The sequence below is a fragment of the Nansenia antarctica genome (assembly GCF_963989245.1).
Source record: "Nansenia antarctica genome assembly, chromosome: 14".
In the NCBI taxonomy this organism is placed as follows: Eukaryota; Metazoa; Chordata; class Actinopteri; order Argentiniformes; family Microstomatidae; genus Nansenia; species Nansenia antarctica.
This window is the reverse complement of record NC_137684.1, coordinates 1,496,715-1,511,903: the sequence shown is the minus strand read 5'-3', so window position 1 is coordinate 1,511,903 and position 15,189 is coordinate 1,496,715. Positions and strand designations below refer to the sequence as shown.

Sequence of the window (15,189 nt, the reverse complement as noted above, 5' to 3'; positions counted from 1 at the left end):
ACCTGAACACAAACATGTAGTCTAATTAACGGTCATTTAGTAGAACACCTGTGCGGCGGAGTGATACATATACGGTAGTTAAAAGTCCCAGTGCTGTTATACTGTATATCGGCACTCATGGAATGCCTCTTGTCCAATCAAATTACTTAGTCTGAACTAACTGTTGTATAACATACGCTATTCCATTCCATGCATTACAATGAGCCTGTCCCCCGATTTCTACTTCCACCAGCCTCCACTTATGGAAATGCCCGTCATCAGATCTCTAAAAGTAAGCCTCTGTATATCCGTACTAATTGACAGTGTTACAAAAGGTATTGTCATGGCTTAGATGTTCCACTACAAAGTTATGTCTTCCAAATCATTCTTAAAGATTAGGTGTCCCGCATGTTACGTTTTTTTTGCCGAAGGCTGCATTTATTGTAATTAGATTATCTATCTATGCATTTGGTTCTGTAGCCTATTCATTCATAAGAAGAGGTGGATCTTAGGTGAGTCTTCAATTATTATATTTTTATATGAATGCAGTATTTCCAACTTATTTATTGGATATATTCTTATAGAATACATGTTTTATATGTTTATTTCATTGTGAAGTAAAGATAATGCTGGCGCTTTATGGACTTTGTGTTTCCCAGATTCACAGTGTCATTATAAGGGAGGTCTAGTTTTATCACTATTTAACTTTATGTTCAGAGGGAGGTTTTGCCTTTTCATTTGTCTTTGTCTGGATAGTGCTGGATACGGAGCATGTTTGAATCTGAAGTTTAACTCACTGTATTTACATTCTAACAGATGACCAAACGCCTTATGTTCTGATGCCAGGGTCAGGCATGCTCATGTGTGCCTGTGGTACAGACGAGCAGTGTGCTTTAGAGTGTACTTTAGAGTGTGCTTTAGAGTGCGCTTTAGAGTGTACTTTAGAGTGTGCTTTAGAGTGTGCTTTAGAGTGTACTTTAGAGTGTACTTTAGAGTGTACTTTAGAGTGTACTTTAGAGTGTACTTTAGAGTGTGCTTTAGAGTGTACTTTAGAGTGTACTTTAGAGTGTGCTTTAGAGTGTGCTTTAGAGTGTACTTTAGAGTGTGCTTTAGAGTGTGCTTTAGAGTGTACTTTAGAGTGTACTTTAGAGTGCTTTAGAGTGTACTTTAGAGTGTACTTTAGAGTGCCTGTCTTGCAGCTCTGCTTACTTGTAATAAATCTAACATGTATGATGTAATATGAATTACCCAGGTTGTTATTTATTTACTGCACCACTACAACACAACACGTACAGTACAGTACATACACAACACCACACACTTGAAGTTCAGAAAACACCTGGACATACAGTACAATAATGCAGATTTATGTAAATGTAGATCTATTGAACCAAGTTGTTTATTGTGGTATTGTAACGACACACTACTGTTGAACAATCTTTCTAATTGGACACAAAATTGTGTTTTATCATGTAAAAAATGTTATTTGTGCACATGATTCAAACAATTAGTCCACTGTAGTAAACAAAACAAAACAACATTGTTAATATCCAGTACTTGACAATAAATTAGCAAGGAACTCTATCCCACCACTCCTACATTACATTTGACCAGTTCATATCAGTAAAACAAGATTATCAGTACAGAGGATTAATCTCTTGACTGGTGTTAATCTCTGGCCCTTTCTCCATGGTTACAAACTCCATTCCTTGCCTCCTCTCCTCCCTCTGTCCTCTACTCTTCTCAAACACCATTGGAGGAGAATATCTAAGGGGAGGAACCCGAATCTTCTCTTCCAATCCCTTTTGAGGAAGGGTTCCTAACGATCTAAGGCTGGATTGAAAGGGCGTGGTTGCTGGTGGTGTGGTCAGTTTGCCGTGGCTGTGGCGAGTCTGGGGATGAAGCGCATGGTCAGGTTGTGGTCGTCCTCTACTGGCTGCTGGGACAGGTTGTTGGTCTGCCGGATGCTGCTCAGGTTACAGCCGTGGCGAGGACACACCGTGTACCGGGACAGCAAGGTCACCAGGATGGCCTTCATCATCACCATGGCGATGTGCTTGCCCACGCAGGCACGAGGGCCACAACCGAAAGGCTGGAAGAAACGACTTGGCACCTGCCAGAGAGAGAGAGAGAGAGAGGAGGTGAGCCATGAGCTGGGTCTGGTCTAGACACACACGCACGCACGCATGCACACACACACACACACACACACATTCACACATTCACAGTGAAATTCGCACTAGATAATAACTGATCATAATCATCTCTACTTACAGTTTTATCAAAGTTTTCCAAGCTGAATTCATTAGGTTTGGTGAAGAATTCCGTTTTATGCATCAGACCGATGTTGAGTATGATGTTGGTTCCCTTGGTGATCTTGAGGCCGTCGATGTTATCGTCCTCCAGAGCTTGTCTCATGGTGAAGTCGACCACGGGATGGAACCTCATGGACTCGTTGATGAAGCTCTCGAGCACGGTGAAGTTCTGAAAATCAACTGTTTGAACATCCTTCTCACCTGTGAAGGAAAGGGTTAACGAGTTTGTGAGTATATCGTGATAGCCATCGTTCCATAGCTTCTAGTGACATATTCCAACGCATTGTCAATCAAACTGATTCCAACCCCCTTTTTTCCTGATAGGTTGTGTGAGCTGCACCCCGCCTCTGGAACTCTCTCCCCCAACCACTCAGAGACTCACCCTCACTCCCCACTTTTAAATCCCACCTCAAAACCTACCTGTTCTCCCTTGAATACAACCTCCCCTACCCCCAACCATCTCCCCTAACCCTGCCACCCCCCCTCCCCCCCCTGGACATGCATACAACCTCCCCTACCCCTAACCATCTCCCCTAACCCTGCCACCCCCCCTCCCCCCCTGGACATGCATACAACCTCCCCTACCCCCAACCATCTCCCCTAACCCTGCCACCCCCCCTTCCCCCCCGGACATGCATACAACCTCCCCTACCCCTAACCATCTCCCCTAACCCTGCCAACCCCCTCCCCCCCTGGACATGCATACAACCTCCCCTACCCCCAACCATCTCCCCTAACCCTGCCACCCCCCCTTCCCCCCCGGACATGCATACAACCTCCCCTACCCCTAACCATCTCCCCTAACCCTGCCACCCCCCCTCCCCCCCTGGACATGCATACAACCTCCCCTACCCCCAACCATCTCCCCTAACCCTGCCACCCCCCCTCCCCCCCTGGACATGCATACAACCTCCCCTACCCCCAACCATCTCCCCTAACCCTGCCACCCCCCCTTCCCCCCCGGACATGCATACAACCTCCCCTACCCCTAACCATCTCCCCTAACCCTGCCACCCCCCCTCCCCCCCTGGACATGCATACAACCTCCCCTACCCCTAACCCTCTCCCCTAACCCTGCCACCCCCCTCCCCCCCTGGACATGCATACAACCTCCCCTACCCCCAACCATCACCCCTAACCCTGCCACCCCCCCTTCCCCCCCGGACATGCATACAACCTCCCCTACCCCTAACCATCTCCCCTAACCCTGCCACCCCCCCTCCCCCCCTGGACATGCATACAACCTCCCCTACCCCTAACCCTCTCCCCTAACCCTGCCACCCCCCTCCCCCCCTGGACATGCATACAACCTCAGCTACCCCCAACCCTCTCCCCTAACCCTGCCACCCCCCTCCCCCCCTGGACATGCATACAACCTCCCCTACCCCCAACCATCTCCCCTAACCCTGCCACCCCTCCTCCCCCCCTGGAAATGCATACAACCTCCCCTATCCCCAACCATCTCCCCTAACCCTGCCACCCCCCCTTCCCCCCCGGACATGCATACAACCTCCCCTACCCCTAACCATCTCCCCTAACCCTGCCACCACCCCCCTCCCCCCCTGGACATTGCTGCGTTACTGTGTTCCCCGTTCGTTAACTCTGTCTTCTACGTGCTCATGTTATCTGTTGCTTGTTGTTTCTGTGTTTTCAGTTTTTTCCCATATTGTCAGCGTCTTTGAGCCTCGGAAAAGCGCTATATAAATATAATGAATTATTATTCATATTATTAATCACCTATGAGAGAGTTGATCTCCTCCACGATCTTCTGCTCCACCTCTGGGTTCTGTTTCAGCAGCAGCAGCATGAAGAACAGGCTGATGGACAGCGTGTCCGGGGCCGCGATCACCATCTCCAACACACACTGCCTGACGTCGTCTGCTGAGAGCTCTCCGTGGTTCTGAACGGGGTCGAACAAAGGTACACACACACACACACACACACACACACACATACCACTCACTACAAGATCAGAAGAATTATTCTGTGACTCGTATACTAATAGTTACTAATCAGCAAGACCAGACCTGGGCAAAGATGAGTTCAGATGTGAAGTCAATATTGTCATCCAGCTTCTCAGATTCGATAATCGACTTCCGTTTGGCCTCGATAAGGCTTTCCATTGCGTCCTGTAACTCCTTGCTTTAAATGAGATGTAGAACATGCATTACATGACTTAGGATAAAGCATAGGGAAGCTGTGTTGATACCTGGTGAATACAAAGTGTGTGATGGACTCACGCTGCTGTTTTGTGCTTTCTGCACATCCACCCAAACTTGAAGAAGATATCAGGCTTGATCAGAAGTGTCTGCCAGGCGTCAAAGTAGTTCTGGATCTTCAACAGTAGCTCCTTCTCTGAATTACAAACAACAGCACACAGTCAAAAGCTAAGTTAAGGAAAAGCACTGTCTATACTGTCTATACTGTAGGTGTTGTGTGGCAATAAAAGGAACTTAACCATAAATCACAACCATAAATCACAATCTTTAGTGAAAACATACTCTAGAGCAGAGGTTCCCAAACTTTTTTTAACCAAGGCACCCCTGAAGCTTTCCCCCTTCTCCAAGGCACCCCAACTCTACGAAGATTTTAAAAATGCCTCGGAGCTTAAACTAAAAACAATACACGATGAATTGGTTTGAAAATGTGTGTTTATAATACATAAGTATTGCCTTGCCCCAATGAATTTTAACAAGATAATAAAAGTCATAAATGAACTGTAATGGATGGGCAAGAATGCATAGGTCAGTCAAACTATCGCTAAATTAAATAAAATTGTGGCCCTCAAGGATTGTACAATATGGGAAGAGACTCAGAGGGAATTCTTCACACAAATAAAATATCAAAGGCCTGTATAATCAATCAATGGAACAATGCTTTTTTGGGGGGCTTAAAATAATGCCTTAAAATGTAATTCTCATTTCAATGCTCATTCTGAGATTATTATTTCACATCTTCTGAACCAAACGGGTAACTCACAACTATAATAATTTAACAATAATAATCATGACAGAATTGTAAAAATTGAGAGAAATACAAAACAAAGAAATATGTTGTGCGCATTAGTGGGACACATGCGCCTGCTTTTGGGAGCAGAGTCTCTTTATGCGGGGAGAGATAGTGGACAGCGCGACACGCAGGTCCTGTTCCACTGACAGTCGCGTGCGTGTCTTGTTCTTGACGTATGCTAGAGAAGAAAAAGCCAGCTCGCACAAGTAGGAGGTTGGGAAGGGTAAAAGCACCTTGATGGCGCTCTCTGAGAGAGATGGATATTCATGTCCCACAAGCAGTCAAAACCTATCCAAACCTAGCTCACCATGTTTGAGCTTCAGTGTGCGGTCCATAATGAGCTCTGCCAGTTCATCTTGAGCTTTGCTGCTCAAACTAGCGGCTGATGCTGATGAGAGGGGGTTGAACGGATCCCGGAGCCAGTCAAAGTCTTCGTTCATTGGAGGGAAATAGGACTCAAATCTCTCCTCCAGCATACGTAGGTGCGCAGCGATCAGATTCAAGAAAGACGCTGACTTGTGTGCTGCGTCATTGGCCGTCAACGTAAACATTTCAATGTTTTTCTTGGCCACCCCATCTTGCCACCGTCTCAATTTGGATCGGAATCCGTTCAGTTTGTCTGTCGCTGTCAAGATATTCTCAGCCTTCCCTTGCATTTTTATGTTGAGGTCATTAAGGTGGCTGAAAATATCTGCCAGATAAGCGAGCTTAATCCACCACGATTCATCTTCCAATTGTTCTTTGTATGGCAAGTCGTGCTCACTGACAAAAGTGATCAGTTCATCTCGGAGCTCATAGACACGGGATAACACCTTGCCCCGCGACAGCCAGCGGACCTCTGTGTGTAATAAGAGCCCCTCATGCTCGGACCCCATCTCATTGCACAATGTGCTGAACAGCCGTGACTTCAGCGGGCGTGATTTTACATAATTAACAATTTTCACCGCTTGGTCCAAGACTTCAGTGAGGAGTAGTTAGTTAGTAACTAGTAGGCCTAGTTAGTAAATTAATATCTTTCAAATCTGAGAAATATATATTTTATTTGCTTATGAACTCCATTGCACATGTAATAAACAAACGTTTATTCATGTATTATTATTATAATTGTATATTATACTTTTTTCATTTATTTATTTTTTTTATTTTTTTTACGAGCAGATTTGGCGGCACCCCCGGACCCACTTTGGGAACCTCTGCTCTAGAGTATCAATTAGGCTGTCAGAGAGAATCTTTGAATCCTAAGCAACCTGTTGTTTGAAGTACAGTAGACCAACATACAGCACTATGGCAGGTATCAAATCTGTGTGCTGGAAAATCTTGTTAGTGCATTATGTTAAGTTATGGGTGGTGGTACTGATCATTAGCCAATGACTATGCATTGTCCGTTTTTCAATGGTCTTTCTATTCATGGAGGCCAAGTCTCTGTATGAGAACAGTATGAGATGATGATGATGATGTGTGAGCAGCGCTACTGACCACTACTGACCACTACTGACCCCTACTGACCACTACTGACCACTACTGACCACTACTGACCCCTACTGACCACTACTGACCCCTACTGACCACTACTGACCCCTACTGACCACTACTGACCCCTACTGACCCCTACTGACCACTACTGACCCCTACTGACCACTACTGACCCCTACTGACCCCTACTGACCACTACTGACCCCTACTGACCACTACTGACCCCTACTGACCCCTACTGACCACTACTGACCACTACTGACCCCTACTGACCCCTACTGACCACTACTGACCCCTACTGACCACTACTGACCCCTACTGACCACTACTGACCACTACTGACCCCTACTGACCACTACTGACCACTACTGACCCCTACTGACCCCTACTGACCACTACTGACCCCTACTGACCACTACTGACTAGGGATGCCCCGATTTATCGGCCACCGATTTAAATCGGCCGATTTCACTCCAAATGACTCGATCGGTGATCGGCAAAAATGGCCGATCGCAAAAAACGTTTTTTTTTTTTTTTCTTTTCCTGGGGAAGACAGATAACTGAACAGAAAACATAGGAGGACGTAACAGTATGTAAACCACGAAGGCCACGTTTATGATGTCTTTTATACAGCCATATCGACTGACTTGGGCTTCAGGCCCTAACTGGGTGATAGGCCAGACCTTTACTATGCCATAAAAATGGGTCTGCGTTTGCTTGGTGCCTAATGGATCAAAACTTTTGTCTAAAAAGCAAAAAATATGTAGGCTATCCAGTCAGTAGGCCTACAGTTATGTATTTTTTAAAAAATCGGTATCGGTATCGGTTGATCTTGAGGAAAAAAATCGGTGATCGGTATCGGCCCCAAAAATCCAGATCGGAGCATCCCTACTACTGACCACTACTGACCCCTACTGACCACTACTGACCCCTACTGACCACTACTGACCCCTACTGACCACTACTGACCCCTACTGACCACTACTGACCCCTACTGACCACTACTGACCACTACTGACCCCTACTGACCACTACTGACCCCTACTGACCCCTACTGACCCCTACTGACCCCTACTGACCACTACTGACCCCTACTGACCACTACTGACCCCTACTGACCCCTACTGACCCCTACTGACCCCTACTGACTCCTACTGACCCCTACTGACCACTACTGACCCCTACTGACCCCTACTGACCACTACTGACCCCTACTGACCCCTACTGACCCCTACTGACCCCTACTGACCACTACTGACCCCTACTGACCCCTACTGACCACTACTGACCACTACTGACCACTACTGACCCCTACTGACCCCTACTGACCCCTACTGACCACCACTGACCCCTACTGACCACTACTGACCACTACTGACCCCTACTGACCACTACTGACCCCTACTGACCCCTACTGTCCACTACTGACCCCTACTGACCACTACTGACCACTACTGACCCCTACTGACCACTACTGACCACTACTGACCACTACTGACCCCTACTGACCCCTACTGACCACTACTGACCCCTTATGACCCCTACTGACCCCTAATGACCACTACTGACCCCTACTGACCACTACTGACCACTACTGACCCCTACTGACCACTACTGACCACTACTGACCACTACTGACCACTACTGACCCCTACTGACCCCTACTGACCCCTACTGACCGTTCAGAGGCACCCTGAGGAAGAGTCTGTTGGAGACGTCCACCACGATGCACCTCAGCAGGTTGAGGGCGTCCACGTGCCCTGAGACGTCGGTCATCTCCTGCAGGCGGTCCAGGTGTTTGTCCGTGGCGCTGGCACACACCTCCACCGTTCCCTGCAGGGTGGGGCCTGTCAGGGCTGACACACCAGACACTACCTCAGCTCTACTTCGATAGCTCAGCTCCCACTACCTCAGCTCTCACTAATCACACACTAGTCACATTAAGCATTATCATTTTTTATTTATTTATTTATTTATATATATAGAAAGGTGTAGGGATGTATACCTTTTGAAAAATAGGCCCTGTTTTTTTTCCAAAGCGGGATGTCACTGTTAAAGATGATGCCCTTCCCGTACATGCCCACACACTGCAGGCCTTGTCTGCTGCCAAACCTGGCGGTGTACTGGGAACTCCTCAGGACGTGATAAACAGCAGTCGACCTGCGAAACACTTCTTAACATGTAACACATTCCCCACTCAGGCAATAGACCAGGACTAAATAAGTTGAATGTATGTTACGGTACATGTGGGAATACGGTACATGTGGGAAAACTAGGGTTAGGGTTAGGTGCTACGTCGACTTGGTACATGCTGGCATGTCTAACCCTAACCCTAATCCTAACCCTAACCCTAACCCTAACCCTAACCCTAACCCTACCCCTAACCTTAACCCTAGCACCCTAGCACCTAGGGCTGTCCCAAACGACTATTTTTCTAACGATTAATCTAACGAATATTTTGTCGATTATTCGGTTAGTCTAGCGACTAATTTAACGATTAGTCTAACGATTATTTTTTTGCTGTTCGGTTAATGTATCACTTAATTTTCCCCAAATAAATGTCAAAAACTTCTCTTATCAACATTTCAGTATTTTATTCAATTATTCTTGCACTGCAGGGCAATATTCCACACAACAAAAAAGATCCTCTCTTTCTTACAGTCCAACATAAAATATAATATTATAAAATATAAAAGTTAACTTCAAGTAAAAGGAAAAGTGCAAGGAATGCAGTAAATTCTGTAAAAAAGTAAAATTCTAACCGGAATACCGTATACTCTCAGTAACAATCTTTAACAATAACAATCTCAACATAAAATATAATATTATAAAATATAAAAGTTAACTTCAAGTAAAAGGAAAAGTGCAAGTAATGCAGTAAATTCTGTAAAAAAGTAAAATTCTAACCGGAATACTGTATACCTCTCAGTAACAATCTTTAACAATAACAATCTCAATAACAAACATAACATTCTCCCCCTCTCTCTGCTCTCCCCCTCCCCTCTCTCCCTTCTCCCCCCTCCACCTTAGGCATTACTGTGGAGGAATGTGAGCATGTCCACATGCTTAGAGGTCAGGCTTGCTCTTTTTTTTTAAACGATGTTCCCAGCAGCTGAAAAGAGCCTTTCAGACGGAGTGGACGTTGCAGGGACAGACAGGTAGGACTTGGCCAGCATAGCCAGGGAGGGGAACCGTGTTATGTTATGCTATGTTATGAATAGCTAAATTGATGCTAACGTAGCATGCGAGCTACGAGCTAGATAACGTACAGTAGGTGCGAGCACCACAATAACAATAGGCTAGTAAGGCTACCGTAGCTAGCCAGCTACATAGCTAACGTTACTAACACCAGAAGACAAGACATACAAACTGTGGTGAGCTACATTGCTTGTGTGACATTAGCTAGTAGCTATCCATTTTTCACTGATACACGGCCGGAAAAGTGAACAGAAATACAACGCTGACTTACGGTGCTAGCTTGCGGCTGTCTTCACAAAGCGCTCCAGGATGCTTTCGCTTCAAGTGCTCGTTCATTGAGGTCGTACTGCTGTGATAGGACAATTCATTTTTGCACAGTTTACAGACCACCACATTGCCATTGGTTTCTTTTTTTGTAAAGTACTCCCATACTTTGGACGATCGTGGGCGAAGTCTTTTAGCCGCCGGCTCTTCCTCTGTGTTTGCACTGGTCGCAGCCATGTTGTTTTTTACGACTAACCGACGCATTTTACGGCAACCGACGTATTGACGTAGTCGATGACGTCGATGACGTCGAATAATCGTAACAGCCCTACTAGCACCTAACCCTAACCCTAGTTTTCCCACATGTACCGTAACATACTATGGGCCCTATTATGCACTTCTTAACTTGCCGTCTTAAGTGTTAATTAAGACGCACCGCCAGGTTAAGACCTACCGCCACCCTTATTATGCGCTTCATACGCGCTACTGCTATTATGCAGGTGTCGATAGGCGCCCACACATAAGACGTAAAACTCCCGTGCATATATTGCTCATTGTGGGAGTGTTCATATGTTAATGAAGCGCACTAGGCGCCCCTGCTATTATGCGATCTGACTTTGCTCCTATCGCTAAGAAGTGGTTTGAAAAGTTCTTAAGTTTAGACTTCATGCACGTTTTGAAACACGAGCGCGCCTCCGCGGTTTGCGCATGCATGTGGGCACACATGAACACGCACGTGGCTCCACGGCAAGACGTCAATTACGGTCACAGTATAAATGCTTTATTTCAGAAGGGAGAGGCAGAGAAGCGCGCTGACCTCCTTCTTAGGACTTCCATAATAGCATAGCGCTAATGACTCAACGCAGCCGGTTCTTAAAGGGAATGGCACCTGGCACGCTGATTGGGTTGATTGAGAAGACGCCCAAAACACACCCATGACTAATTTCTTTGCTTAGCGCCGGGTTTTAGGCGCCCACTACAGCACGCATAATAGCAAAGTGGCCTTGACCACACCTCCACGTCTTAAGTTTAGATCTACCGCCTCGTCTTATTGATGAAGTGCATAATAGGGCCCTCTATATCTAAAAATGTTCAGCAGAACTTGCTTGCTTAGAATGAGTGTCTCCTCTCCGTTGATCCAGACCCGGACGACGCTTCCATACTTCTTGTTGTAGTAGTTGCAGGCCGTCCCGATCCCTGTCCAGATGAACCTGGAGTAGGACAGAATGGGACCCAGACCGGCGCAGAAGTAGGGACCTGACAGAGACATGGAGACACACAGGAGACACTATTTATGTTTTTGCTCCTCAGTAACGACTCAACATACCTACCCTGGACACTTTTAAATCAGCCCTCAAAACCCACCTGTTCTCTAAGGCCTTTGGCCTCCTAGTCTAGTTTGTCACTCTCGCTGTCTTTGTTTCTTTTGCTTTGTTTTTCTGTTCTGTCTGTCTGACTGTCTGTCTATGAATTCTGTTAAGCGTCCTTGGGTTTGAGAAAGGCGCTATACAAATCTAAGATATTAGTATTATTATTATTATTAATAATAACATGCTCTTTTTTGAAGTTGTGAATCTACAGGAACTCTACGTTAGAAACATTAGACTCATTATTTTGAATATAGTCTCTCTAAAGGTGTACCACTTATTGATGACTATTTTAGCATTATCAACAAAAAAAATGAATGTGTGTCAATTGCATAGCGTTGATCCGGCTGAGCCTGGGGTTGTGTCTCACCTGGTACGGCAGACGTCCCCCTGGGCGTCCAGGCTAGGAGGAAGAGGAGGCAGAGCAGGAGGAGCAGCAGTGCTGTAGCGCCGCACGCCGTCTCCACTACCGAGCCTGTCATGTTTAGAAGCTCTGGAGGCAGCGTCTCCGTCAGGACCCTCCTCAACCACACCTGTTTAAGAAAGCAGAGCACCCTGCCATCTGTCCACAGCCAGAATTGGACACGCATACATAATGTTACCACTCAGAACTCCTTTTAGTTTATAGACGAGTCAGGGTGGATGCATTAGTCAAAACAAACCAGGAGAGGGAACCTTAAACTCTAGACAACCTTGCTCTTTCATCTTTTAAAAAATATATCTCGTGTCCTTCAGCATCCAGATGTTACATGCAGCGGGCACGCCGTGTCAATGGTAACCAAAACACCCCCGCGTAAACACACCAAAGTAAACACACCCACGTAAAGCTTTTCAAGTTGAGCTATCATTTCTACAGTGACAGCTGCTTGACAAGGCTTTGGTCATTGCAGTCTACATCAATGATATTTCATTATTGGAAATCTGAGGGAAAAAACTAAACATTTCTCTGTGATCTCCTCTGAATCACTGACAATGTTGTTCTACCTTTATCAAACTTAAGAGGAATAATCCACAACCTGCTTTCATTTTGACATGTTTACTCCATCTAGAAGACAAAACTTGTTTGATTGAACAATGCACTATATCAATTAATAATATACATTTCAGTGCTATCAATCCTCATCCATTAATATGTATATTCTTTATAGTTCTTCCTATGCAAGGAAAACATTATCATCTCATTGAGTTACACTTTCCTATGACCAATTATCTCTCTTAACATTTGAATTTAGTTCATTAGGATGTTGCAAAAAAACACATTTTCATTTAAAGCATTTCCACAGGGTGATACATACTATTCTTGTAGCGGACAGCTCCGGAGTCTCCTGACTGCAGGTTGCGTCCCCTCTGAGAAACATTGGTGTTACTCAAGCTGTTGTAAATCCATGGTTAAGCTTTCAATTTACCGGTTGCTTGGATACACTACCAATTTAGAGTTTCAAGTGCAATTAAATGTCTGAACAAGACCTCAAAGGCGAAACAATAGAGCAGTGGTGTAGGACCTACCTATGAGCCAAACCACTATCCCCCGAAGAAAACCAAAAACCCTTTCAAGTTTGGGTGTCTATAGACATTTTTGACACATTTTTGACACAGGCCTACCCACTTCAACTTTGGCCTTGTTCAAAAGAAAGACAAAACCTAACCAATGTATAATTAATCAACTGAAAAGCCTTTTAGGGAGGAAATACATTTGTCAGATCAGACTGATTCAACTCAATGTGAACTCACTGTGAGTTTTCACCTCGGAAAACTATGGTATGCTCGTATCATGTACTAGGTATGATTATGGCATTTATGTTGACAAGAATTCAAATATGTTTGAAATGTGTGTTCAAATGTGTGTGTGATTTCCAACTCTATACATTGATAGAAATGTGGTGGTAAGCTGTGTTATAATGTTATATATGTTATATTGTTAGATATGTTATAATGTTATATATGTTATAATGTTATATATTGTTATAATGTTATATATGTTATAATGATATATATGTTATAATGTTATATATTGTTATAATGTTATATATGTTATAATGATATATATGTTATAATGTTATATATTGTTATAATGTTATATATGTTATAATGTTATATATGTTATAATGTTATATATTGTTATAATGTTATATATGTTATAATGTTATAAATGTTATATATGTTATAATGTTATATATTGGCTTTTGTGTGACTAGCAGTCAAAACATGCAGCACGACAGAACGACATGTGGTTTACAAGCAGAGGTGGTCTGTCTACAATAAAAGGTCCTTCAAGTTCATCCCCTTGAATAGCTGGCATGCTGTTGATTAAGATATTGGCTTAAGGAAGGTTGAAAGCTTTTGTGCCATGGCACAATGGCTATGGGGAAAAACTCCTACTGCTCTAGTTGCCATAGCTGCAACACTGAGGTTTTTTCTTTTCGTTGAGCACACCTTACACCGTGGGAGTTGAGCACACCTATCACACCTAAAGTGTCCTTTAATACATCTGAGTAGAAATCCCTGTCAAAGTATAGATATTACTGCAAGTATGGATGATACTGTAGAACGTCTCTTTAAAATCCTCCCCCAGACAAAGAGAGTCTTATAGCACTCCACGCTGGCCATCGTTCAATAGACTCAGCTCAGAGAGCTCTCCAGTGAACCAGAAGAATGCTCCCCTTGTCAACAAGTCTTTCAACTTTCCATGTTCAAGAAGCTTGCACTTGCTCGAAAAAGGGAAGACAACTAAATACAAAAGAATGATTAGAATTCACTCATTTAATTCAAATCCCTTCATTAAAACGGCACCGTGTGACTGTGACATGCACTGTTTGTATTTCACACTGCACTGCTGCTGCTCATAATAAATCATGTACAGATATAAGCTGTTTTCCAGAAGACCCACGTTGCGCAATGCATCATGTGTTAGAGACACTACGGAAAAGAAGGCTGTATTCGACAAGTTGTTTTCTCTTCCTCGGCTTTACAACACTTTTGCATCGCTGTAATGTTTGTGCTTTTGCGGACATAACCGACTAGACCGCTGCGCTATAGAGGAACCAGGCCAGGGGACGCATAATGAGGGACGGTCACGGTGGCTGTGAGGGACTTCCATGGACGCTGCGCGTGCTGCTGATCGGGACGTGCGCGCTGACCTTCCTGAGCTCCGCAGGCTTGGTGTTCCTCCTGGCCCAGCACAGCCACCTGTCGGACCACCTGGCCCGGCTGGACGCCCGGCTACAGGTCCTGTCAGAGAGCTCCGGCCTGCAGCCTGCATCCCACAGGGCCGCCCAGGGCCCTGGGGAGGACCAGGAGCAGCAGGAGCAGGAGCAGGAGGAACAGCACCTCCGCAGGAAGAGAAGCCAGGCGGCGACGCGGGCGCACAGCCGCCACGGCGAGGAGACAGACATGCTGATGATGATGACATACTCCATGGTCCCGGTAAGAATCCAGTGAAATGTTTATTAGCGTACATGTATTCCATACATGCAGATGTAACAGTGCTTATGCTCAGGAACGGAGGCTGGTGGAGGTAGAAATCGGAGGACGGGGCTCATCGTCATGCACGAAACGGAATGAGGAACGGTTTTAAACCAACGTGA

General features: G+C 45.2%; 1 protein-coding gene across 1 annotated transcript; it reads right to left on the bottom strand.

Moving 5' to 3' along the window:
- Nucleotides 1–1,846: 1,846 nt before the first annotated feature.
- Nucleotides 1,847–11,490, bottom strand: cyp19a1b (cytochrome P450, family 19, subfamily A, polypeptide 1b; the record flags this gene model as incomplete). Its single annotated transcript, XM_080545238.1, has 8 exons — nucleotides 11,345–11,490; nucleotides 8,782–8,936; nucleotides 8,456–8,632; nucleotides 4,535–4,649; nucleotides 4,322–4,436; nucleotides 4,032–4,194; nucleotides 2,254–2,495; nucleotides 1,847–2,092 (listed from the first exon to the last, which is right to left on the bottom strand). Exons 2-8 carry the CDS (start codon nucleotides 8,852–8,854, stop codon nucleotides 1,847–1,849), a joined length of 1,131 nt encoding a protein of 376 aa, XP_080401364.1. The 5' UTR covers nucleotides 8,855–8,936; nucleotides 11,345–11,490.
- Between the last annotated feature and the right edge of the window lie 3,699 nt (nucleotides 11,491–15,189).